We start from the raw sequence: 27068 nt of genomic DNA, 5'->3' as shown, positions 1-27068 counted from the left end.
TTGGTGCGGCCCGGGAGGAATGGCTGCTGCGTTTCGGCCGCCGCAGCTCGCCGTGCTGCGGGCGCTGCGGTCTTTGGTGTATCCCAGGGTGGGAGGTTCAGGCTCCAGCTGCTGCCGCTGCCCTCTCGGAGGTATCCGCGGCCTCGCGCGGTGAAGGAGGGAGGGATGGGAAAGAAGGGACCTTTATTCCTCAGCAGACATCACTTTAGAGAAATAACTGCGCCGCAGGTACTTACTGGCCTGGAGCAGCCCAGCGTGCCTTTGCCCTCTGGCTGAGCGTGGGTGCAGCGGTGGCCCCTGAATGCCGTGGACAACCACGTACCTGAGAACCAAAGAAGCCGGGCTGGGGTCTTGACCTTGGGGCTGTATATTCCCTTGGATGGGGCAACGTTGCTCTCCAAAAACACCCCTTCCCCCTTTGGTTGTAGTGTCCCGCAGTTTGGGAAGCTGCAACCCAACTCTGCAGCTAACAATCTGAAAGACCTTGAACAGATTTCTTCGTTTGTAAGATTATCCATTAATATCTTTATGAAGATGATTGAAGTTCAAAATGCTGATGAGTGATAATAAAATACGTAACATTTTGTATCAGGCATTATTCTAATGCATTTACACACATCCCTTTTCTCGTCACGACACCAAGTGATGGAGTACCATTCTTTTCTCTGTTTACAGAGGAGGGAACAGCAAGTCAGACCTCATTTCCCTAAGGTCAGAGAGAAGTGGTAGGGAAGAGATTTGAACACAGGCAGCCTTTCGTAGAGTCCCACTGTAACTCCTCTGGACTGGCTTTCCACATAGCAATTTTTATTGTTACCTTGTTGCAGTACCCAGAGTTCTTAGTGGATGGTGCTTTGGTCACGCTCCACTCCACAGCCCAGCAACGTAAAGAAATTATGGTGTCCCCCAAACCCATCTTTACTAAGTTGTGATCAGTGATTCCTGATATGTTTTGAGGATACTGCTAAGCCATATCTGAGAGGCAATACTCCTCATTTGACAAGTGGCAGAACTGGGAATTCCAATGGTCACACTCTAGCTTTTTCTACTACACTGTGCTTCTACCTACGTATACCAAAACTAGATATTCCTATTCTGCATAAACAATAGCCTTTAGTTTGTTTAAAAATTCCCTTATCATCTCTTAACTAGATGGTGAATGTCTGTGTGTCTTTCAGATCCCAGGTTCCTGTCAACCCATCCCCACACGCAATCACTAGCTTCATTTACACACACAAACATAATGTCTTGCTGAGGATTTGCATTTTCTGGTAGTTGGAGACTTTTTTCCGACTAGGGTGGCTGGTATATTTGTACCTATCTAAATGGAGTATTTATAGTGAATGAAGATAAGATCAGTTATGAGAGATAGTCAAGCTCCACTCAGATTATTTACTAAGTATAAAACAGTCAAAATGATTTTATTCTTTTTCTTTCTCTAATTTTTAGCTAAAAGATATCTACTTACAGATAATATTGTGAAATTAAGAGAATTTCAGCATAAGAAGTTGGCTATTGCACACAGTCTTCCTGGCACCAAAGGTAATTGAACCTATTTTGTTAATCCATTCATTGTTCTGTCATTTAAGTTTCCTCTGTCTCTATCCCTGTTCAGTCTCTTTTCTAGTGAGCTATGTCTCAGGAAAAGTTGAGATGATTTATTTTTAATTTCCTAGTCTGCCCTTAAATGCGCTGTTCATCTCATTCTTCACCTGCAGGGCCTACAACTGTCCTCTTGTCCCTTCACCCAGGATCCCAGAGAAATACTACAACCAGTCCTCCCCTGATCCATGCCACTCAAAGGTTCAAGGGTCAGCAGCAACCGGGGGGTTAGGGTGGATAGAAATACTAAACCTCAGGCCCCATACAATTCTTACGCACAGTAAAGTCTGAGAATTGCTCCAGATGACTGGCATTCAAACTTTTTGATGCAACCTTTAATAAATACATTTAAATTTTCACTATTCACATACAAATATGCATATAAGTGAAATGAAATGAAACAAAACAGTGCTGTGTATGGTGATGTATTTCCATAGTTTCCACCCTGTCCTAGAAAAGTCAATAGGCCAAAACAAAGATGTCTTTTAAAAATTAGCAAAATATTGACAATTGTTGAGGCTGGATGTTGGGGGTGGGGGTTCCAGCATACTGTTCTCTCCACTTTCAGGTATGTTTGGAATTTTTTATTATAAAAAGCAAAAATTACAACAACACCATGTAGGTCCTGTTCCCTTTCAGCATCTGGGAAATCTCATTGCATTCATTCTCTCTCTCCTGCACATTGAGTTTTTCCCAGTCCTTCAAATTTCTTTATAAGCACAGCAAGGCTCTCCTCTTTTTAAATAACTCTTTTATTTGCCTTTATTGACTGTTTCAGCTCTCCTTCCTCTGTTATCAAATGTTTATGAACACCTAATTAACCCTTCTCGCTTCTCTTCACTCAGGGTCCAGCCCTCCAGAAATGTCTTCCCTGACTGCTCTGCTAATCACATTGTTGACTAATCTCACCTGCAGAACAAGAAAATAAGCCTTAAGTGCGGGGGAGAGAATATATTAATCTCCAGTTTAGTAGACTCAATCTAGATTATGCATCAGTCTTTTTCTTTTACACAAGGTCTTTTGGAGCTATGTGGGGTTGCAACATTAGGGCTCCATATCATTTTCTAGTTGTTGTTTCCAATTGTCATAGTCTTTCTAAGGCTGTGACATTTGTGCATATGTTCTGAAAGACAGCTAATATAATGAGTGCCAGTGTACTACATTGTTAGCTTTGGTATTTATAAAATCCTGTCCACATTTCATCCTTGTAAAAACCTACAATGGTACTACTGCCTTCTGTGTGACATCATACAAACTTACCCCTGGCTTCCTAGCTCTTCCATAATGGACCTTACCTTTTCTGGAATCCAGTGTGATTTCCTGTTCATCTAGTCACAGTTCTCTCCTCACCACCTCCCCCTGCTGCAGATCCTGTGCTGTTATTCATGCTGGTACCTAGAATGCCCCCCACTTTGAAGTTTCTCCAACTCCATCCAGCTCCTTCCTTCCTCTCTGGTACCTCTCCCCTCCCACCAGGCCTGGTCTGTTCCTGCCGCTCTGATGTTTCCCTTCTCTAATGTTATGTTCATAGTCAGTCATGTGCCATCCACTCCATCAGTGTTTTCGAATAGCTTTCTATAAATATATCTTTTCTTTTTAAATAGACTTTATGCTCTTTCAGAACAGGAATCATACCTTTGAGTATGAATATGTGATAAGCACTTACATCTTCATAGATTAGTTTTAAAATACAAATTATATCTGTTGAAATTTTGGATTCTTAAAGTTTATTAAGAAGGATGAAGTTGTAAAGTCATCCCATTGAAATCTTTTATATTGGAAATTGTTTTGAAATATTTAATAGAACAAATCCTCTTAAGTCTAAGAGGTGTTAGAAGGAATGAAAATAAGAACAATAATGTCTGTGATTAACTGGCAGTTGCTCTATGCCAGGTTCTGTGCTAATGTGTTATGTACATCAATCATCTCGGGATACCCTCAGGAGGTAGGTGTCATGGTCCTCACTTTACACATGAGAGGACTCTGGTCTCACAGAGAAGGGTCTCCCCATAGCATGCAACTGGCAGAGCCTAGATTTCATCCCAGTTCCTTCTCTCTCTGAAATCTTAAACCATTAAATTATGTGGTTCTGCAAGTAAAGATTGGAGGGTCTACTACAGTATCTTGAACCTAGTGGGCCTTCTTTTGTTGTAAATCTAGGGCAGTGTCTGCCTCAGCTTCCAGATCATGCATTTTTAATGTATGTTGTGCCACCCTCTATGCAGCATTCCTTTAAAGCTCTGGGCCTTGGAGCAAATCCTGTAGACTTCTTGGCCGTTCTGTTCCTGAGAACAGCCATGCCTTCTGGAAAGCAGGTGCTTGCTTAGTGCCTGCCTGGCATCTCACCCCACATTCTTTTGGGAATACAGTCCCTTCCTAATGCTAAGAAGCTATGGAAGGGCGTTTGTCCCCACAGTTGGTCAGACATAAGACAAGGGACAGAGATAGAGTATGATCACCTTGCAAAGAGTGACTGGTTGTTGTTGTTGTTGTCTTTTAATTGATTTGAGAGAGAGATAGTGAAAGGGAAAGAGAAAAACATCAATTTGTTCCTCTTATTTATGCATTCATTGATTGATTCTTATATGTGCCCTGACTGGGGATTGAACTCGCACCCTTGGCATACCGGGGATGATGCTCTAACCAGCTGAGCTACCCAGCCAAGGTAGAGTGACTGTTTTTTATTTATCCCCTGTGCATTATGAATTGTGGTGGCATACTTTCCAACAACAGTAGAGAGAGACCAAGAAGAATGAAGGAGAGGTACAGCTGGACCAAATGAAAGGGACATAAACTATTTCTGAGTCATGTGAGTCAGCCCGTGGGCAAACCCGTCTTCAGTTCCCATTTTCCTTTCAGTTTTAGTGCTAGGTGCCCTGCTAGTTGATGATTTGGATACCTTGGTTACATTTTCTTTCTTTCTTTTTTCCCCTCTGGAGTCATCTGTAATACAGTTCTGTGGGCTAAACCTCTGGGATATTCTCTAACTTTTTGTGTGCATAAAGATTACCCAAGTAGTCAGAAATGCATATTCTTTTGCTCCTATCCTCAGAGATTCTGCATGAGAAAGTCTTGATTGGGGCCTGGGCTTGTCCCCCATGACACAGATGCTTTGTGTCATGCATCTCCGACTCTGTGCCCAAGGGGGCCAGCCCGTGAAGGGAGCTGGGTGGTCATGAGCCTCTGTAGTGCCCCTTTGCCACAGGCCAGGTTCAGACTTCCCCTGCTCCCTGAGGTCAGGCTCGGACAGCCCCAGTCAGCCTAGTGATGGCCACTCCACTGTGCTTTCTTCCAGAAACCTATCTGAGACACTTGGAAGACAAATTGACCCAGAACAAGCTCATCTTGAAGGAGGAGTTGAGAACCTTACTTCATTTGTGTGAGTCCCGGGATGATGTGGAACTGGCTAAAAATGTCATTTACAGGTGAGACATTTCCTCAGAATCCAGCCAGCCATTGTCCCTTCTCACTCAGTTCTGTTTCTTGAGCCATCTTACCTGCTTCCACGGTTTCGGCTGTCGCCTGTACACTGATGACTGCCAAGCCTTTTGTCCAGGTGCCTGCCCTGAGCTCTAGACATTAATCTTCATTCTTTCAGTAAACATTTGTTGGGTTCCTACTGCATGCCAGGTGCCGGGGACAGAAACACAGATAATCCATTCCCCCAAGAGCTCACCAGCTATTCAGTAACTCCACTTACACATCCCCTAGGTCTTCACATTGAACTTACACAAATTTCTTTCTCTTGTGTTTTCTGTCACATTGCCCATTTGCTCAGTACAGATACCAGGGAGCCCCTTTCCTCTAATCTCCTTTTCTTTCCTCCCTGGCAGGATAAGACCTCGACTGCTTCCACTTCCCTGGCGTCTCTCATCTCTCGCCTTCCTCTCTCTGCCCCTGTTCCAGGTGTCTTAGTTCAGGCCTCAGTGTCTGTCACTTGGATCACTGCAGGGGATTCCTAACTAGTCTCCCTCCTCCAGGCTTAAGCCTGTCATGTTCTGTTGTGTCTGACCCATTGTCAGGGTTTTACACGTCAGAAGGAACGCACACGAAGTCATAGTCTGCTGTTAGGAAACCCAGCAAAGGTTTCGCTTCCTTGGGAGAAAATCAACGGGCTTCGTTTTGGAAATTAAGTTCATTGCTTCTTTTCACCATCCTTTAAAGATATATTTCTGTACATGGGCCTGCATTTATATTGTATGTTTATAGAGAAATACAAGGTATTCATATATAGAATAATGGAAGAATATATGTCAGAAGTTAACTGCGGTTCTCTGGGAATTACACATTCTTTATTTTTTATTTGTCTAAATATGTACTTTTCTGATTTCTCCAATTTGTAATAGTAGACATTAGTAATTTTATAATATAAAAAATTTATGTTATTTTTTAAAAAGGAAAATAAAAAACAGTTGCAGAAAATGCACTGAAAATTTGAAAAACATCAAGAAAGTAGAATAAACATATTGCAAGTTGCGCTGTTTCAAATGTCTGTTGTTGCATACCTAACCACACCAAAACTCAGATGCTCAAAACAAGCATTACTTATTATTTTTCACAATTCTGTGGGTCAGGAATTGAGGCCCGTCTCAGCTGGGAGGTTCTTTCTTGGCGTCGACTAACATCACTTGCTCATCTACAGGTCACTGGGCTGAGCCGGAAGGTCCAAGAAGGCATCACCTGCATTTCTGATCCTTCAGTGCCCCTCCATGTGGCCCCTTCTCTCCTTGCAGTATCTCACCATTCACGAGTCTAGCCTAAGCTGCACCAGCCCACAGCACAGGTGGAAGCTGCGGGCCTTGTGGAGCTGCCCAGAATTGGCACTCTTGGTCAAGGCCAGTGACCCTGCCAGCCCAGATTCACGGGGAGGGGGAAGGCTTCCACTCTGGATGGTTGGAGTGGCGTGCACAAACAGGGAGGGAAGGACTTGATGGTGGCCATCTTTGGGGCCTATCTATCACTTCTAAGAAATCGATGTTAATATTTTGATACACTGTTTACCCTTATAGGGGTTAGGGGTGCTGAAAATTCTCATGTAACTTAATTTAAAAGTTAACATCACAGATTATAAATTAGCATTGCAGATTCCCAACTGCAGATTGAATGTACATTTTCATGCAAAGATTTTATGATTTGATAGAGTTTATCTTTACACAGTTATAATTATTAGAGTATATATTGTATAATGATATTTTCTTGTTTTCTAATTAATAGTATAGAATAAATGTTTTTGCTTGTTAATCGTACACTTAAGAATTATATTTTAATGAACATTTTAAAAAGATTTTATTTATTTATTTTTAGAGAGAGGGGAAGGGAGGGAGTAAGAAAGGGAGAGAAACATCAGTGTGTGGTTGCCTCTAGCACACCCCCCACTGGGGACCTGACCTGCAACCCAGGCATGTGCCCTGACTGGGAATTGAATTGGCGACGCTTTGGTTCTCAAGCCCACGCTTAATCCACTGAGCCACACCAGCCAGGGCTAATAAACATTTAACTGTGCCCCTGTTGTTGAGTGGCTAAATGATTTCTAACTTTTCACGAGTATACATAATACTGTGACAAGCAACTCTATACATAAAACTTACTCTTTATTTCCTTTTTGGGTTCAGAGGGTATGAACCTTTTGAAACTTGTCAATATAAACTGCCAGGTTATTTTTCAAAAGAGTTATACTGATTTACAGTCGCACTGTGTCAGTAAACCTAATTCTGTTATTTCAGTTTCATGAAGTTGAATCATTTAAGATCCTCTGACCAGCTTTACTACCCAAAGCTATCAGATGTTTAAAAGAGTTAGAAAACAGGATAAAATCTTGAACATTCCTTCAGTATTTTTCCCATAAACATTCAAAGTATGACTCATCGTTCCTCTTGATGCCAATAAAGCATCTCTGCTCACTTGCTGTCCTTCTCTCTGTTTGTGGACAGCTGGGCAGCTGGACTGGCCAGGGCGTAACCAGCCTGCTCCCTCTCTTCCTGAGATAGGTAGCCTGTGGCTGGGGAAGGAGAGTAGTGAGCTGAAATAGTCTTTATTGAGCCAGAAATAAGGAACAACTTAATCCCATCCTAACCTTGACCACACTGATTTACAGAGGGATTTAGACCATCTGACTGGAACGTTTCTTGTCAAGAAGGTGATCGTTATTTCTGTGGCTTTCTAGGACTTTTAATTTGTGCGAAAGTTATTTAAATTGAAAAGTCTTTTCTTTTGCTTTGTTTTGTTTTTAATCCAGCATAAGTTTCTCATGAGTCTGTTTACTGAAATATATTGATTTTTAAAGAGGCTTTCCTCAGCATTCTTACATTTTGTAAGCACTAACATATGTGGAAAACTGTCTGTGTGCTGGGAAATCCCCTCATTCAGTTCTCACAAAGACTCTGTTCTCCTCTTACCTCCATGCACAGATACGGAAACTGCAGCGTGCAGTGGTTACTGGTAATTAGTTTGCTCATGGTTGCATTGTTAATAAGCAGGATACTTGGGATTTGAACTGTTAGTTTGGAGGGAGAGTCTAAAAATCCTTATTTACTATGCTATATTGCCCTTTAATAACTAACTTTTTTCTAGTTTTATTGAAGTGTGATTGACAAAAATTGTATACAGTGGAACCTCGGTTCTCAAACTTAATTTGTTCTAGAAAAATGTTTGAGAAGAGATTTGTTCCCAACCCGAATCTCTTTTTGTCTGTCACCCGAGAGACTCGTGACTGATCACACGGGTATCAGCATGAAAGGGGTGTTGGGTCGAGAACTGAGACCCAAAGTTTTGTTCGACAACTGAGACATTCTTCTGTGAACAACTGGGTTCCGGTAGAGAACCAAAATGTTCGAGAACTGAGATGTTTGAGAAATGGTGAGGTTTGACTGTATATTTAAGAGGTAGCAACTTGATGTTTTGCTATAATAACTTAATTCATAGCAGTTGTAATGAAGCTGTGAATATTTTTTGTAGCTTCTGTAATTGGAATTTGAAATGGATCTTTAAAAGTAGGCACCTCCATTCTAGTGGTCAGCACATATGTTTAGGATGGACTCTGTTAATTATACTACTGTGCTCTCCTCAGTGACTTCAGCAGGTTAAAAAGTATTCTGTTTTTTAAAGTTGGAACTTGTCCTCATAGTATTTGGGATTTATTCACGTAAGGAATGAGTCTTTCAAAAGTCTCATTTACATGTAATCATGAAGTACTTGTTTTGTTACCAGATTGTCTTCTTAGTGTCTAAAGCGCAGAGAGTTGGCTATTGAAAGTAAAGTGATGCTGGAACACAGAGACAGTGCATTCTGCAGGACTTACGGGTGCAAGACCCCTGTGTTCCCTGTCATAGGGTGTGCTCACTCTCAGTCAGTCCTAACTGGGTCTCGGTAAATTGAGATGATTGTAATGTATACTTTCCTCTCTTTGATTTGGCAGGATGAGAGCGCCTCCAACAAGCCTCCTCTGTTTACTTGCTTATTTATTTATTTTATTATTATTATTATTTTAAAATCATTATTCAAGTACAGTTTTCTGCCCTTTACTCCCATTCCAGCCCACCCACCCATACTTGCTTATTTAAATACCTGATGTATTTCTGCACTCCAGGGTTCCTCTGATTATCTTCAGCTCTGCAAGCTTCCCCTCCAGACTGTGAGAGTACCCCATTCTTTACTGCGCCCCCAGCACCTGGCAGAGTGCATGGCACGGTCCGTGTCCTACCATTTGGCTCACTGGATCACTTTGATTACCAGGTACCATGCAGAGAACAGAAACGTCACTTTGGGGGAGTTCAAGTTTGGACCACTCTTCATGAGACTGTGCTACGAGTTGGATCTTGAGGGCTCTGCAGTGGAGCTCATCAGAGACCAGGTGATTGTATCCTGATGGCCGTCCCTGCCAGTGTGATTTCCTGTGCCGAGGGGAAGGTGCTTTTATAATGTGAGGAGAGGCATGTCCCTGTGCCCATCTTGTTAGAGAAAGGCTGCTGGGCTGCATGGATGAGCTCTTCACATTTTTAAGGTTTCTTGGGAGTCAGTTCCCACAAAGAATATCTTTATACAGAGGTGTAGACCAGGTGTGGAAGAGGGGCAGGTACAGATTACAAGGTACCTTCCTGCCTTGGCCGTGTGTCCCCCTGGGACTGACATCCTCGCTTTTGAGGAGTTTGTACGGGGGGACAGTGTGAGACAGGCGCTGTTCAAACTGCCTTTCCCGTGCTTCCCCTGTGTTTTTCTCCTGTTTTTGTATTTTTACTTCTGGTTGAAGGCTACATTGTAAAGTGCCTTTCAATTTTCAAAATGCTTTCACATGTTTGAATTTACTTTTCCTAAAAACAGCAATAGCAATAATTATTTCTAAATTAGTTATTGAATATTTACTGTGTCTCAGCTTAAGTACTTTATATGTTTCATTTCATTTGTTTCTCACAATGGCCCTGGTGAGCCAGATACTAGTAATATTTGCATTTCACGGATGAGGAAACTAGGACTCTGAGACACTATAATTTTATCCATGGCCAGAAACATTGGTTAAATTTGGGGGTTGGGGCTGGCCACCTGGGACACTTTAGAATTTGGGGGGCCGCTATAATGAAGTTGTCCTCCTGCCTCTTGCTGGTTTCCATGTCAAGGGCACTGTCCACGTGGAGCCCTTGGCCCTTGGCTGCCCCTCTGCTAAGGAAACCTGTGCATCAGAAAGACGGCCGCAGTGTGTTAGCAAGCAGAGGAAAGGGGGTTTCAGGACAGCTCGGGCTAGTTTGAGTCTTTTTTTCTAAAAGAAAAGATATACGTGCACATTTATTTACCTTTCAGTATGTATGTATTAAAAGCCTGGAAGGATAGACACTGTGTATCTTTAGGGGATACACAGTATCTAAAATTCCTGTAAAATTATAGGAAATTCTCACTTTTTCCTTTATATATTTTTGTATTGTTTATTTTACAGTAAGCATGTGTTAATGTTATAATTAAAAGAAAATGAAAGTTTTACTGTAATAAATCATATCCATGAGTATAATGTTAAAAAAACAAACAAAATGATGTAAGAACATTTTTAAAATGTTTTAATGAATTATTATTCACTAAGTAATAATTATTAAAGTGAATTATTTGAAAAAGTGAATAATCAATTTTGTATTACTTGTTTCCTAAAAGAAAATCACAGTTACTTCAGACTTTCTGCCTTAGTCCTCAACTATTCTTCCAGCTGCCATTCCCTGTTAATATGCTGCACCCAGGTCCCAGGACCGCCTGCAGTGGGGTTCATTGGCTGGTTTCTTTTCTCTCAAGCATGGCAGAACCCCATTTCATGAAGATGTTTTTCACTGCATTTTGGAAACCCAGAGATCTCTTACTGTACCTCTTGCCTTTTGTTCAGTGTGTGCATTGCCAAAGGCATAACATCCAAGGGAGTAGGCAGTATTTTAATTTTTTTGAAAAAGAAATCCGTGGTATATCCGAGATATATTGGAGAACTCAGGAGGTCAACTGAATAAGATGCACACAAAAATAAGTCCTGGACTGATAAGATGCAGTAGAAGAACAATAATCCCTTAAGAGTTTTAATTTTAACCAAACTATTGTTTTTCTTTATTAGCATTTACGAGGTTTCTTCTCAGACTCTACATCATTTAATATTTTGATGGATATGTTATTCATCAAAGGGAAATATAAAAGTAAGTATTGCAATTTATGTTAGCTGAAAAGTTCCGCTCTCTTTGCTGGCATAGCAGTTAGAAACACAGAGGGCCAGGTGGAAGTGATCCGCCCGCCCCTGGTGAGCACCTGAGTCAGGGAGGCCTGCTGCTTTGAGTGTGAAACGTTGTTGCATCTTATGTCATGCCCCAAGGGAACACCTCAGATTTTACTTATGTCAAAATTATAACAACTTTCTAAATATTAGTTCTTCCTGTGTGACCTGATCATTAACTTTGAAATTTAGTTCATTGCTAAATGACTTTGACAAATAGCTTTTACTGTGCTAAATACACTTTTTAGTGCATGGCACTGATCAGAACTTGGGATGAGCAGTAGAGGGCTCTGAATTCGCTTGCCTGCATTCAACACTGCCGGCCCACTCCTGACTTTTGGCAGGTGCGTTGGAAGTGTTGATTGAGATGAAAAACCAAGATGTGAAGTTCAGCAAAGATACCTATGTCCTTGCTTTTGCAATTTGCTACAAACTGGTAAGACTATCTCCTATTAATCTTTTGAGCATTGTGGATGGTGTTTGAAAGGGGATTTTTTTTTCTCTGCAATAAAATTCAGTTCCTCAGAAGTCTGTTTTCCATCTGGTGCAGACATCTCCATTGTAAATGTCTTCATTTTTAGAAAACTCAAGTTAGCCATGTCAGACAGTTTTATCATGGAAAAAGCAAGTTTATCATCTGTCATCCTTCCCTGGTAATCGCATAGATAGAACAAGAAACAGTGTGCTGGGTTCAGACTGCTTTCCAGTGGTCTTGCTAGCAGGCTCCTGCCGGACTCCACTGGGTCGGTCTGCTCTGTGGGCCTCTCCCGTGGAAACTGTAGCTCCTTCATTGGCAGACTCTAGGGCTGCTTTGTCCTCCTCTCCCAGTTTTTCTGTGCTCACCTAAGTTGGGGTTTTCTCCAGCATCCCTTGACTGCACTCTGTCTGGATCACATATGTGGCACTTGTGACATTGCCTGAATTTATCCCACGTACATGCACGGCGCACCCCCACACCACAGTGTAGGCTCTGGGAGGCCTCCTGGCAGGCCTGCACCTGGCAGAGTGCCTGGGCACATGACCAGTCTTCAGCAGATGTACGTGCCTTTAAAATGAACTTGAGGAGAGCATGACTTACAAGTCCCTGTGCCATTACTGTATCAGGATTGTTTCTGGCACAGAGAAACTATTTCTGCATCATTTAATGAATGAACGAATGATGAAATAGTACAGTGACCAGGGTCCCATGCATAACAGTCATTCATACCATTTAAACTCTGGAAACTTAACACAGCTTTTAATGCTGAAAACAAAGGGAACACCAAGCAAGATAGAAGAACATGGGCATTGAAATACTTCCCTAAAAAGTGTAGCAGTACCAATTTTCCAAAACAAGAGGGGAAGTTGTGTTACAGTGGAAAGAAAACTAATGTGGGAATTGAGAAACTTGGAGTCTAGTCTCAACTTCAGCATTAACTGGCTTTAAACTGGCCATTTTCCTCATTTGTGAAATGAGGGGGTTAGATTCAGGGTCAGCAAACTTTCTCTACAAAAAGACCAGATAGTAAATGTTTCAGGCTTTGGGGCCCACGTGTGATCTCAGTCACATACTCTTTGTGTTTTTACCAACCTTTAAAAGGGTAGAAACCATGTCAGCCATAGGCTGGATTTGGCCTCGGGGTTAGAATTCGCCGATCCCTAGGCTATTCGGTGCTCCTCTCCAAGCTCACCCTCTGTGGTTCTGTGACACGGAAGGCCAGCAAAACCCCAAACACTTGAGTGCCCGCTATTCAGCATTGTGACACCCAGTTTTCCAACCTACTTAGAGAGACCTCCCTGAGTCCATGCTGATGAGGGGAGAATTTAGTTCTACCACTTAGGGAGAGCCGGAGGACTGTTCTCCCCTGGACTGTGTCCAAGTGTAGCTTGTTTCTCTCAGGGAAATCGAGTTGAGAAGTTGAACTGGTCAGCCATTCCGAGTTCCAGGCCAGTTCTGGGAACTGTCCTCTCTCGTCATGTTCCGGTTCTACTGTAGGATCCGAGTGTGAGTGGTGGCACGGCCGATGCACAGAGACACAAAGCTGGCGCGGCGCTCATAAACCTCATCTACCTGCAGAGTGAGCGAAGGGGCGGGTTCACTTCCACCAGCGCCATCTGTGGGTGTGTGTGCCACTCACAGTCTTGGAGGGTTTTCTTTTTTAAGGTTTCCGTTTTCTGGAATTCTTTCATGATTAGTGTTCAAATTAGTGTTGGTGTTTTCAGATACTTGAGTTACGTGGGTATTTGCACACTGGAAATCCCCTCAGGAAACGTTTCCCCGCATTGCTGAGCTTTACTCTATTATTTAATACGGTGGTAGCAGGCCGAGTCTTTATATTAATGCTTGCACCTGACGGGACTCGTGTCTAGAAACCAGCCCACCCAGACACAGGGAGGTCTGTGTGTTTGCTGCTGAAACCACCCCTAGTCAGAAAATGGACAAAGAGCTTTAAAAATAAAGTTAATTTAGACTTGAGCTGCTAACATATACACAACCTGATCTGTATGCAAATAGTTTCTGTATGGTTCTTAATCATTTAATAGGCTTGGGGTAGGCTCTGGGAAATTCTTGGAATAGGAAATCCGAAATACGGAGCACTATTAATCATTTTACTCAACACAAAGCTTCATAGCATGTATTTACTGATCGATCCTGCCTCCTTCTAGAATAGCCCTGAGTCTTTTAAAATCTGCACTGCGCTGAGGGAAGAAGCTCTAATCAGAGGAGAAGTCCTCTCCAGGAGAGCGTCGTGTTTTGCTGTGGCTCTCGCTCTGAACCAGGTGAGGGCCTGGGGTGCACGTTGGTGAGCTGGGGCCTGCCGGAGGTCACCACTTTCATCTCTTGCTTTTATTTGCGTATTGTTCTCTCCTGACTGTATCATAAAGAAAAGGTTTCCACAAAGAGACCGATGCCTTTGGTGCCATGGCAACCTGCATCTGTTCCTCTGCCTCCAAAGAACGTTTCCGCTTCCTGCTAAGGACATAACAGGCCTTGCTGTTTATTTGGAAGGGGCTGGCCAAGAGCCTGCGGAGATTCAGTGAGGGAAGCTGCCCTCTGAGAGAAGTTTCTCAAAGTAATTAAAATGAAATTTTCATGTGAATTGTTTCCTGTGTTATGTTCTCAGAGCAGTTTAGTGTAATGCTCTCCAAAGCTGAATGCACCACAGGTGACTGAGGACTCCCACAGTGAGCCCGTTGTAGAAATGGGGTCCATCATATAGCTCACAGATGGACCCCAGTGCTCTTATTTGGAAGAGACTTTAGTGATCTCTCTCCCTCCCCCCTCACTGGGCATGTGGAAGCAGCTGAGGCCCAGAGAGAAGACAAGACTGCCCCCTGCACATCTCAGTGAAGGTCTGTCAAAGCTAGAACCCTGGAGCACCCCCTCTCTGGAAGGGCCCCTCCCAGGATATCCTAAGAAAATGTGTAATACTTTACAAATATGCATAGGCTTTATTTCTCCCTGGCCATTGGAAATAGGCATGGGATTGGGTTTCCTTAAAAAAAATCTGTGCTGCTGCCATAGTGACACACTGCTTCCTGCAAGTATGGCTTATCTGCGTAAATCCTTGATTAACTGCACCCTGGCCACCAAGAGGATCTGGAGAACTTCTCATTACTAGTTCTGAGTTCTGTTACCATCACTGTAGACGGGAGTTTACGTTTTGCACTTCAGGCTGTGCCCCTCACCTGGGAGAACTACTTTGCGGGCGCTTGCTGAGACAGGCAGCGGTGTTCTCCTCGCACTGCCTTCTCCAGGACTGGCCTGTGCTCTGGCTGCAGCGTTGCTCCCTCTTCTGTGGTTGAGGTTTCTGCTGTCTCTGGCTGTGTCAAAGATGTTTGGTTCATTCTCTCCCTCTCTTTCCTCCCTCCCTCCCCCCTCCCTCCCTTCTCTCTCTCTCTCTTTCTTTTCTTTCTCTGTCTTCCTCCCTCCCTCCCTTCCTTCTTTCTTTCCTTCCCTCCTTTTGCTCATTCCAGTAGGGGATGAGAAGGGGAGATGTCAACTTTCGGCTTCCCTCTGAAAAACTGGAACTCAGGCAATGCGTGAAAACATTTAGTAACGTGACACTATAGGACACATTTAATAGAATATTTATTCTTGATTGCCAAAATACTTTTTGTCTCTGTGTACCTCAAAACCCCAGTGCACCACAAACAGGAATATCCTGACATGTATAAGCGGTCTTCATGATAGCAGAGTAGTGTTCATATGATGTAGGGTATGACTTGTTTTTCTTCTTTCCAGAACCAGGTGGGAAAAGCTGCATCCATTTTTTCTCAAATCATGAAGCCAGAAAACATAATCTGCACTAATTTAAATGTAAGTGACTTCTTTGTGGTTTAAAGAAAGGCTTAAAATGTACTAAAATCATGCCCAGGGTTTTTTGTCTGTACAGTGACTTTTGATCTCCCAAGGGCATTCAATTTATTCATTTATTGAGCTCTGTGTGAAAGTTATCATGTAGCCCCCCTGAGAGGAGTCAGCACAGCCTGTGCTTCCAGCAGTTTATAAATAGGTGAGACATGTAGATATGCTCAAATATGAGATGCGAATAAATGCTCCAGGTATAACACATGGCTGCAGAAGGTGGTAGCTGTAGAGAGAAGGGAGGTAGGCCCTCCAGTCTCTTCACTAAGACTCACGAGAAACCTGTGTTCTAACTGAATCTCATTTCATGCTACTTAACTCATGGAGTCACTATAACTATGGTGCATAAAACAGTACCTGATGTCGTAAGTGCTTGTTCAGTAAATGTTAGCTATTTCCATTCTTACGCTGCCAGCCTACCATCTGCCCCAGAGAGCAGAGTCACCTACCGAAGGAGTGACTCTGTCCCTGCCTGTCCCAGGACTGGGCACCTAGGCAGAAACTGTAGGTGAGAGTGGGTGGGTCAGCCTGAAAAGCTCATACGTAGGCTCAAGCAGGTCTGGGAGACCAAGGTGGCAAAGGTCCCGAGTCCAGGAGTTCAGGTCATTTAAGCCAGCAGTACCAGCAAGCCAAACAGACTAGGGGGCCTCGTCTTTCAGCAGCTGCCATACATCTGGTAACTTCTGTGCTCCCTACTGGATGTGGAAGCTCTGGGGATCCCAAGTGTGCATCTGCTCCTGAGAGAGAGCATGGCCTGCAGATGCACTCATCTCATGATTGGACAGAAGTAGAATTACTAGGATTCCAAGTGGTTCAGAGCATCATAGGGAAGAGATACAGGTGAGTGGTGAGGGGGGTTTTACATGGACTATAAGTGGCTTCTCCTAGAGTTGAAGTGAGGTTGTGGGATCAGTCCATAAGGATTGGTGGTGAGACACTAAAGGGAGTGAGACTGGCAGGATTTTAATATAGGTTAGCTACGGTACCATCCTAGATACTTTGTATTTGTTGGTTCACTTTATACAACACTGTCAGAACAATATGTCTCCATATCATAGATGTGAAAATGAAGACTCAAAGGGTAAGTAAATTACCTGAGTTCTTGCAGATCATTAAATAGCAGAGTGGTTTTTACACAAAGAAATCTGTTTGACTACAAAGCCCAGAGTTTCCTCATCACTGCAGACCTACAGGGATAAAGATTGTGTCTCTTCTCCAGGACAGGGACTAGCTGCTCCTCCTGGATAATGAAAAGGATGCAGGACTGGATGTCAAAAATGGACTCTGACATAGTGCACATATTCCGTGCCTGTGAATTTAGATTCCTTGTCTCTTTCAATCCTTGGCTTTAACAGTTGTTATGAGAATGTCATAATGATTTTTTTTTCTAAATGAGAAAGTGCTTTGGTGGAAATACAACATGAGCTTCTGAGAGCGGAGCTGCCCCTCACAGTGGGAGGAGAAATCCAGAGCACGATGAGAAGTGTGCTCCCGGGTCAGGCAGCCAGGCCAGCTCCTTTCCCCTGGGAGCTGGGAAGGAAGGGCAGCTGGTAACCGTGGCGGAGTGGGCATGAATCAGGCAAGGGCTATGTCAGGAACCTGGAGCTGAATTTGAGTATGAATCATCCTCTCTGTGAACTGGGTCACAGAATTATCCATTGTCAGGAAAGTTAAAGATAGTTTTACTGTTTAAAAATTCTTACTTAGGAAATTCTTCCCAATGTCCAATCTAAATGTCTCATATTTCAGCCTAGGCCAGCTTCTTCTCCCTCAGGAATGATGAAAAAGAGAGGGTTACCATTCTCAGGTTTAATAATCTTTCAGGTTCTGGGTCTCTGTTATTAGAACAGGTTTTTAAAAATGTAATGGGCGAAAAAATGTAATGTAATAGGCCCTCGCCTTTCCAAGGCTGAGTCATCTACTTGGAATCCCTACAGGCAGTTTGTTAATTTGTAAGAAATGGAAACCTGACAAGTAGGCTGAGTAGAGAGTCTGTTAAGTCAGTACTGCAGGAATAAATGAAGTTTTTTCCTGATCTACTTTAAAAATTAATAAATACTTTTAAAAAATAAATCCTTTCCTGCTGCGAATTAGAATTTGCACTTACCCAATTATTCCCCCACAATTTCCTTTTCACAGAAATTGCTCCTGCTGCCAATATGACCCAGAGGGTCTGGCTTCCCATTTTCCAGCTAATACATGTTAGACACTGCACTGAGCTAGCAAATGATCTCATCAAACCACATGCATGTTGACTCTGCCCTTTTACTCTAAATTTAAACCCATCAATCTCCAAACAGCTATGGCCCCCTCTTTAGCCATGTTGTTTAATATCAAAGGATCAATTTCTACTTCCAAATATGTCTGAAAGTATCAGACTCCAACTCAGGGTAACTATCCACTGATTCTATTTTATTTCTAATAATTTCTCTAGAAATCTGGCAGTCTTCAAATGGAGACTCATTTTGGAATTGAATTACCTTTCAAGGGAATTGACAAGTGGTTGGTTTTGCTGCTTTTATCATTTATTTGTTGACAAAATTGAATGTTTTAATGCCCTTTTCTACTACCCATAAGGTTACCCTAAAGTTCTAGCTCATGCTGGAAAGTCTCTGAGGCTGCACAAGTCAGAAAGGAGGAAGGACTCATTTCTTCTAAATCTCATTGTAGCAGCATCTCACCTGTATGTATAAGTTAAAAATTGCATTTGAGTCCTGGCTAATGTGAGTTGGTTGGAGCATCGTCCAAAAACTGGAAAGTTGTGGGTTCAATTCCCAGTCAGGGCACATGCCTAGGTTGCAGGTTTGGTCCCCAGTTGTGGTGCATCCAAGAGGAAACCGATCGATGTTTCTTGCACTAATGTTTCTCTCCCTCTCTCTTTCCATCTCTTCCCCTTTCTCTAAAAAATCAATAAGCATATCCTAGAGTGAGGATAAAAAAGAAAGAAAAGAATTACATTTGTGTGGGAGCAATGTAGACTCCAAAACCACAAGAGTCTGTATGAATTAGAGGCTTCCTTTTTCTCTCACATAGAAAACAGAAGCAATCAGTCTAGGCCTGGTGTGGCATTCCATGATACCTTCAAGGACCCATCTTTCTGTATTTCCACACCAGCATCCCAAGCACGCAACTTCCGTCTATTGATTATATTGCTATTCCAGCAAGAAGTAGGAAGAATGGAGAGGGCAAAGAACTGAGCACCTTAAAATTTTTTTCATTTACTGATTTGAGAGAGAGAGAGAAATATTAATTTGTTGTTCCACCTGTTTATGCATTCATTTGTTGCTTCTGGTACACATGCTGACTGGAGATCAAACCCACAACCTTGGCATATCAGGATAACACTCCAGCCAAGTGAGTATCTGGCCAGAATTTAGCACCTTTTAAGGATGCCTTCCCAATTGTCTTATATGTTATCTGCCAGAACTTAATCCCCTAGCCTCAACTATTTGCAAAGGAACCTGACAAGCAGAGCCTCCGAGTTCCATAGGTGATAGCATCAGTTAAAATTCGGGAGTCCTGTTATCAAAGAAGGGGAGAATGAATGTTGTTTAGAAAACTAGCAGTCTCTTCCACACTGTGATGTTCTGTTTCAAATATGCAACAACTTTAAAAGAAAATAAAAGCCAAAAATGCAAGTTTCTACCATGTTTAGGGTTTCTTTTTTGTTCGGAGGTATCCGATGATTTGTCAGCATTTCCTGAGGCCTCAGAAAATCAGAGGGGTAGGAAGTATGTGTTCTATTAATAGTTTTTCTTACCAAAAATTCCCCTGCTCCTTGCTAATTCAGTTTTCCTAGCCTTTTGTTTGAAAGCTGTGAGATTAAAGCAATGTGCTGTACCCTAATTTAGCTTTTCTTAATTGCATCCTGAGACATCAGTTTGAGACAAGCTCCTAGCTTTAAATTTTCTCTTTGCCTTTAATCAGTAACCACCTCATCTATATTGCTCCTCATCAGTATATTCATAAGGTATTGACCGTACTCTTGAAATCCCTACTGAATCAGAGATAGTTGCTGGAGGCAAGGAGAGAAGTTGAGAAAACTTAGGAAGAAAAACTGAAATCTTCCAGGAGCACATCATTAATAGTTTTTAACATGGAACTCCAGGAGGTTTATCCTTGAAAATTGCTGTGCTCCCCTCTCTTTCATTATTGTTGAGGGTCTACAAGGTGCCAGCCACTGGGGATGTTGCATTTAACAAAAGTAGACTTGTCCTTGACTTCAGTAGGATTGTCTACTGCCATCCAAACTTTTTTTTTTTTTAACAAGGATGTTAAGAACTGTTTAGAGCAGAGATTTTACCCTACTTCCAAATTAATGCATTTCATGGATACTGGTAGAGATACAAGACATCAAGGAGTGAAGGATAGTTTATTACTCACAGCAATAGCAGTAGCCAGAGTATTAGCAGTTTTGCAGTAGTTCCTGAGATTCCCCTAGGATGATGTGAAGAGATCTGTATGCCTCTTGCATACACAGGGGCTTACATTTTAAGATGATCTGGGGGAACCCAAATCTCTTGTAATGGGCAGTAAGCTTTCCTGCCCTTTGCTCTGGATGAGGCACTGAGTCTCGCTTCCCAGGCTGTTGGTTGTACAGATATCCTTGAGAAGGTTGGAATAAAGGCTGTCAGCACTTCCGCTCAAACGTGGGAGACCCATGGAGGGGTCTCCCCGCAGTGGGTGTGCCCGTGATTTGGCCTGTGCTTGAGAGTACTGAATGTCGGTGGGGCCCTGGGATTAGTCTACTTGGGGTCGGTTCAGTCTGTTCTGCAGGACCAGAGATCACCCCCCCGGTCGACTGCTCAGCAAACGTAATGCGTTATGAAATGGACTGTTGAGAGAACTTAGCTGGTTTGGTGTATAAAAGAAATATCTCTTTCAATAAAACTACCCTTTCTAAGGATCGAGAGCCTTAAAAATGTTCACACCCTTTGACTTTGTTATTTTACTTCTGGGAATTAAGTCTAAGAAATTGAATTTATCTTTAAAAAATGTGTGCACATTTATCAATATGGCAAAGGATGTTATTAATTTATTTGATGCATTATTTTATTTATATGATGGATTGTTATGCATTCATCATTAGAAAAGAGATTTTCTCTTTTTTCTAAAATTTCTTTTTAATGTTACAAGAAAATGTTCATTGTATAATAATTGACAAAAAGAATCAAACTTTGGGGAAAATTAATACATTTGGAAGATATTATGAAATTATAAACAATGGTTAACATTAGTTGGTAAATTCTCAGTTATCTTATTTAAACTTTTCTGTATGTTTTGAAATTGTACTGGTGCACATTGGTGATGAGGGGGAAAATGTGTTCTTTTTTCCTTGTGTTGTTCCGTCTGATGGGAGGTGGTTAGTAAAGTCATGTTGAGTGCTAAGTACAGTATCCAGTTTTGAAAGTTCTCTAATAGCAGCAGTCTAAATAGAAGTGCCTCACTAAGACTTTAACCAGCTCCCACGGGTACCTGCAACAACCTATGTGCCTGGAATTTCTTAACCAAAATACTAATAAATAAAAAAGGTAAAGGTGTATTTACCCTAGAGCCCATTTTATGAGGTCATCTGATTGTCATCGCCTCTGAATCTAGAGGCAATAAGGAGGAAGGAACTGTAGTGTTTACTGAGTACCTCCCATGTGCTGGTATTTTATTTAATTTTCACAACAATTCAAAATATGAAATGTAGAGGTATTTCCCTCACTTTAAAAATAAAAAAAAAATGAAAGAGAGATTAAGTACCGCCAGAGTCACAGAGCTAATAATTGCCAGTGCTGGAAACCCAGCCCAAAGTCCATGTTCTGTTCTTACACAAGTGCTGCAGTAGCGGCATTTCAATTTGCCACGGGTGAACAAGCTTTGGGTTGGCAAGCATACGTTTGATGCATTTTTTTGAACTTGTGCAAGCAAACGAATTAGGACATAGCGTGAAAATGGGGTAGGTGCCTATACATTTAGGCTTATCTTCTGGTACACTTCTCAGTTGAAAGCTGGCTCAGACTTGTTTTTCTGTGTCTTCTTTCTATTCAGCTTATGATCCATATCCAGTCGAATATGCTGGAAACCGTGATGGGGATACTAAAGGATACTGCAGAGGGAAATTTATCAAGATTTGTGAAAAAACTTAAATTCTCAGAAGAAGTGGTGAGTGTGTGGCTGCTACAGAAATCATTTAAAGGGGAAGGGCACTCTTTAAAAAGTCCACCTCCTTAGAGAGATGGTTGAATTTGCAAACTCTCTTTGTTCCTGTTGTAAGCTTTCTCTGTGTGGGTGCAAAGATTTTTTTCCCTTCAAACACAAAATATCCTCTAAAATGCTAGCAAAGCTTCTTCCCTTTGTTAGTCTTTTCCCCAGACTGTTTTCACGGGTCCTGGCTGTCTCTTTCTTTTTCCTTTTTCCTCAAGCCTCCAGTGCCTTCTCCCCGTTCCTTACTCTCAGTCAGTGATCTTGCTTCCTGTGTCATGGAGGAAGCGGAAGCAGTCAGAGAGAGGCACAGCCCCTCTGCTGCCTTCTGGCTGCTCCCTGCCTGCTCAGCCCTGCTCCCCGCCTGCGTCCTGGAGCGAGTCCCCTCTGACCCACTCCACGACTCCAGGGCGTTGGTCCAGAAGGTGTCTCCCTCTCTTGGGAGCATCATTAGCATCCCTTTCCCTGGGGATCATTCTCATCAGCAAACAATAGGCTGTATTATCTTTTGTCTTTAAAAAAAACTCCCCTATTTAAACAAAAGACCAACAGGAGTTTAGATAGGAACCCTCAACTCCAGTTATTAAACCATACTAAAGCTTCTGTCATTAGAATTGTTGTTTTAGCTCCTGATAAACCAACCAATGGAACTGTATAAATGCTTTGCAAATCTAAAACAAAATTAAATAAAAACAAAGAAAGAAAAATTGAAAGCAAAATGAAACAAATGAACCTATGTGTCACCTTGATGGCTTAAGCACACAAAGAGGAATTATTATAAATTATTTGAAATTGCATAATTTGTACATTGCTAGTAGTATAGAACGTAAGAAAAAAAAGCAGTGTAAGGATATCGTTAGTAATGAAACTGGTTGGTGCTCTCATTTTGACCACGAAGGGGCCTGTTGGTGGTCCTCTCACTGCTTTTCTCCCTCCTTCCCTTGCCTTTTGTAGTGCTGGTCTCACCTGGTATCTGAGACAGCAGGACCACAGCAGAGGGCAGGTGGCTGCTCTCCCCTCTGCCACCCTGTTGCCTCCCAGTCCTACTCCGTTTCCTCACTTCCACCCAAAGGCTTCCTCCTGCCGTTAAAGGGAACAGAACACTAACTGGATCTGACTCAATTTAAAGCTTCCCTGTGTTTGAGTTCTTAGCTCTCTGTAGGTTGTGACCCGCTGAGATCCTTTTGGAATGTGATAGAAAAGCAGCAGCCCTGGAAATTTGAACAGGTTTTCAAGTGCACAATCGTGTGCATGCGTGTGCAGTACAGACACACTTTAACCAGCCATCCCTCAGATCTGGTCTGTCGATATGTTTTCCAACTTTATGACTGAAGAACCTGTCATCCAGACAAACTGCACACTGAAAAATGCTGATGTTTTTATCTGAAATGCACCCCCCGAAGCTGTAAGACTGACTGATGTAGGAAGCTCGCCCTCCAGCTCGGCCTGTCTCCCTGGTTGTTGTGAGACACCCGGGGAGCTGCTTATTGTGGAATGAAGCGATCCTGTAAGGTAGCTTTTGAGCCAGCTCTGAATATGTCCGTGAGCCTGCATGTGGAGTCTTGCATTGTAAAGCCCTGCAGTTCACAACTGCTGTATTTAGTGTTTATACCAGCAGTTATTAACCATGTCTTGCGTGTGGAGATAAGGTGGTATGCCGCTAGAGGAATGGAGAGAATTGTTATTTTCTGCAATGCTGGGACTGAAACCACTCAAATAGCTGTTTATTCACTGACTTCTTTCTTAAAACTAAAATAGCAAACAATGTGGTATGATCTCTTTTCTGCTGAAATTGTAGCATGGTTCTAATGACACCATGTAATACTTTTTGTAGTGGTGTAGGGGGACTGGTGTCACACATGCAGCTGGAGCAAAGATATCAATACCTCCAGCTCGGCATGCTTGCTTCCCTTCCTTTGGAAGCCACATGCTGCACAGTAAGTCACTTTACCTTGAACATGAGGACTGAACAAGCTGTCCTTTTTGAGAACATTAAGAAGTGCTTAAACTTTTTATTGACAGTTCACTGGGGAGCCCGTGTTTGAACAGAAGGTGTGCAGGTAACTAGTAGGGTTATGAGGTATTAGAAGGTGACAAAAGGGTAGTTAGGGACTTTGATTACAATTAAATCTCATTGAGAAACATTGTTAGGTTCTATTGTTAATACGGATTGAACTATGCAGAATGCTGATTTTTGTTCAGAAAGTAGCTTCATGTTCTAATTTAGAGCTCACCCACTTTTGGAAAATTAATGTCATTCATATTCTCGTGACTCTGATATTTATACCTCTGGTCTGGTCCTATCCTCCATGTTTCTTCCTTATAATATCCAACAGCCTCTTGGCACATCCACTTCCCTGTTTCACAGGCACCGGAATCATGTCTGTACCAGGGCTCTCGGTGTCCCCTCTCCAAGTCTGGTCCTCTCTTCCTCCCCATTGCAGTCACAACATCACCCTTCACCAAGTTACAAAGCCCAAGCTAGGAAGATGTCTTTGATGCCTCCCCTTTCCTGCACCCCTTCAACATGAATCCTTAAAAGTTTAAATCTAAAGTACATCATATGTACCTCTGCTGATCCATCTTTTCTGTGCACTTCCCAGTCGTAGCCATCCATCATCCCCTCACTGGGGCGGCAGTGGGGCCTCCGGGGCAGACTCGTGTCCGCCACGTCTCCACACAGCTCTGTACACCGAGACCAGATCACACCCCAGTGTGGACCCTCTGGTGGCTTTTAGAGTAAATTCCAAGAGAACTTACCATGCCTGACACCAGCACAGGCATGCAAGGGGTGATTGCAGTGAGAGGGGAGAGGAAACCCGGCCAGAGAAGATGATGTGAGGAGAAGCAAGTGGCCCATGGAGCTGCGTGGACTCTGGAGTATGGAGTCCCTCATACTTATGTCTGCCATTACCAAAACTTGATGGCCGATAGGACACTAGTTAACAGGGACAGAGCCTCACCCGTCATTATGAGAATCTGCACATTCAGCCCGTCTCAAGACTGAGGATGCATTCGTTGCCCCTCAAATACACTCTGAAAAATGCCAGAATGGAAAGTGTTCCTAACCTAAAACAAAACATTTTTTTAAAAAAAGATTTCCAATCTCTGAAAACAAACTTAGTATGTACTGTAATAAAGCCCTACATAATTTGGCCCTGCCTCTTGCTCTGGTCATTAAATTGGCCAAAGTTGGTCTGTTGCTGTTTGAGCTCCTTTTCCTGGCATGTCTCATTATCCAGGGTGTGCCACTCACATCCCCTTTTATAAGATATTAGGCCCTGGCCAGCGTGGCTCATTTGTTTGCAGCATCATCCCATAGCAGAAAGTTCGCAGCTTGAGTCCCTGGTCTAGGCTCATGTGGGAGGCAACCAGTCGATCTTTCTCTCCATTCTTCTCTCCCTTCCTTTCTCTAAAAGCAATGAAAAAATGTCCTTGGGTGAGCATTAAAAAAAAGATATTAGGTAAGATTTTCAAGGACTAATTTTGAATTTTGTGTGTAGCTTGTGGGATCCTTTATCACTAGTCACACCTCTGTGTGCCCCAGTACCCTGGTTTTTACCACGTTAGGTGTACACTGTGCATTTCTACACATGTATGTCCCTGCCTCCTAGAGGGTAGAAAGAACAAGGGAGAAATCATGCATAGGTGCAATGATTTGCTTTTCTTTTATTTTCCAGCTGGCCAAAGTGAGGGGAAAAGTGAAGGATGTGCCGGCCCTTCTGGCCAGATTTGACGAGCTCTATGGGAAACTGCACATAAATGGCCAGGTCACCACTTACAGTTTGGATGCTCTGCTCTGCCACACCCCCAAGGACCTGAAGTCCCACGTGGTTCTGTCCAACAAGAGGACAGCCAGCCATCGGACCTTCCAGCCACTCAGCCAGTCCCTGTGGGCTGAGTAACCCCGGGTCCAAGACCCCAGGGGGTGGATCTGAGTTGGACGGGGCTGCTTCCAGTGAGTTTCTGGCGTCCTAAGAAATCAGACACCGAACTCCAGTGGACACCGCACTACCACTTGGTCTCCTCCTAATCTCTGTGTTCATTGAGTGCTGGCAGGCTGACCCGAGAAGTTAATGCATTGTGCCACCTTGAAGGTCTAGGTAGAGGCAAGCAGAAAGCTCAGCTCCTTCATAGAGCAGGCTGGTGCTGGTAAACTGTGGAGGGTCCTTGAGGGAACATGGTCACAGTGTCCAGTCCGGCTGCTGGTACCAGAGTTTCCGGTAAGCCGTGGTGGAAGGAATTGCACTGTAAGTGGTCCACCCCGACCCCCTTTCAGGGGAGTAGCTGCTCAATGACTTCAGATGATCCGAGCCCCTGTGCTGTGGCGATGCTGGGAAACAGCCCCGGGTCTTCCCTCTGCTTCTCCCGTCACTTACTGCGGCCCCAGAGAAGACACTTGAGCCCTCGCTTTTCCACCCGTAAGATAGCAGTGCCTATGTGAATCTGCATGTTGATTTGAATTTTTCATTCAAGGTTCAGTAGGGCCACATTTTCTCAAAAAATAAGAAAAATAAAACAGGTTCCCCAAACTTCTTGGAATTGTTTTGTTTTCTCAGCAGCACAAACAAAACCAGAATTTAGCTCTCAGAAATGGTAAGTGAGCCAGCATTTAAATGATTACTGCTCTGGTCATGGGCAAACCATGTGCTTTTCAAAATAAAAGTGCCAGTGAAAACCACATGTTCTCTGCATTGCTTAGTTCTCTATGTGGGTCATAAATTTTTGTTTGTTAATGGGTTTTCTTTTCTTCTCTCTTTGGATGTTTTATTTTCTGGTAAAAATGAATGCGTCATGACGGCGGGTCGGAGCTTTCTCACACTGATCTGTTACTTACGGTTGGAGACGCAGCCCCTGGAGGGTTGCGCCCTGTGTTTCTGAAGCCCCGGGTGGTGCTCCAGCCTCTCGGCCGCCTCCCCAGCGTGCTGCAGACTCTTCAGTGCCAACTTGAACTTTATCATTATTTTGAGGCAAGAATTGTTCATAGAATCAGACATTTTATTGGAGGAGGGATCTTCTGAGTCCCCTAATTTAACTCCCTCATCTTTCAGGTTGAGGAAATGGCTTGTCCAAATTGGGGTAGTTTGAGGAGGAGCTGGAATTCAGATTCAGGCTTCTAGTCTTGTACCCTTCCCATTATCTGCATTCTGTCTCTGCCGAGAAGAAAAGGGAGAAGCTCTTCGGAGGCAGAGTGTTCAGGGC

The 27068-nt window shown here is 43.0% G+C and overlaps 1 protein-coding gene across 1 annotated transcript; it reads left to right on the top strand.

Moving 5' to 3' along the window:
- Positions 1-8: 8 nt before the first annotated feature.
- PTCD2 (pentatricopeptide repeat domain 2) lies at positions 9-26547 on the top strand. The gene is made up of 10 exons (XM_045848028.1): positions 9-131; positions 1450-1542; positions 4898-5027; positions 9334-9451; positions 11177-11255; positions 11674-11765; positions 13976-14089; positions 15555-15629; positions 21714-21827; positions 25547-26547. Exons 1-10 carry the CDS (start codon positions 20-22, stop codon positions 25769-25771), a joined length of 1152 nt encoding a protein of 383 aa, XP_045703984.1. The 5' UTR covers positions 9-19; the 3' UTR covers positions 25772-26547.
- Positions 26548-27068: the final 521 nt, after the last annotated feature.

Source organism: Phyllostomus hastatus, unplaced genomic scaffold (genome assembly GCF_019186645.2).
Source record: "Phyllostomus hastatus isolate PE091 unplaced genomic scaffold, TTU_PhHast_1.1 phas_contig_58, whole genome shotgun sequence".
NCBI classification, from domain to species: Eukaryota; Metazoa; Chordata; class Mammalia; order Chiroptera; family Phyllostomidae; genus Phyllostomus; species Phyllostomus hastatus.
Note: the sequence above shows the minus strand (reverse complement) of the source record. Positions and strands in the feature narration are given on the sequence as shown.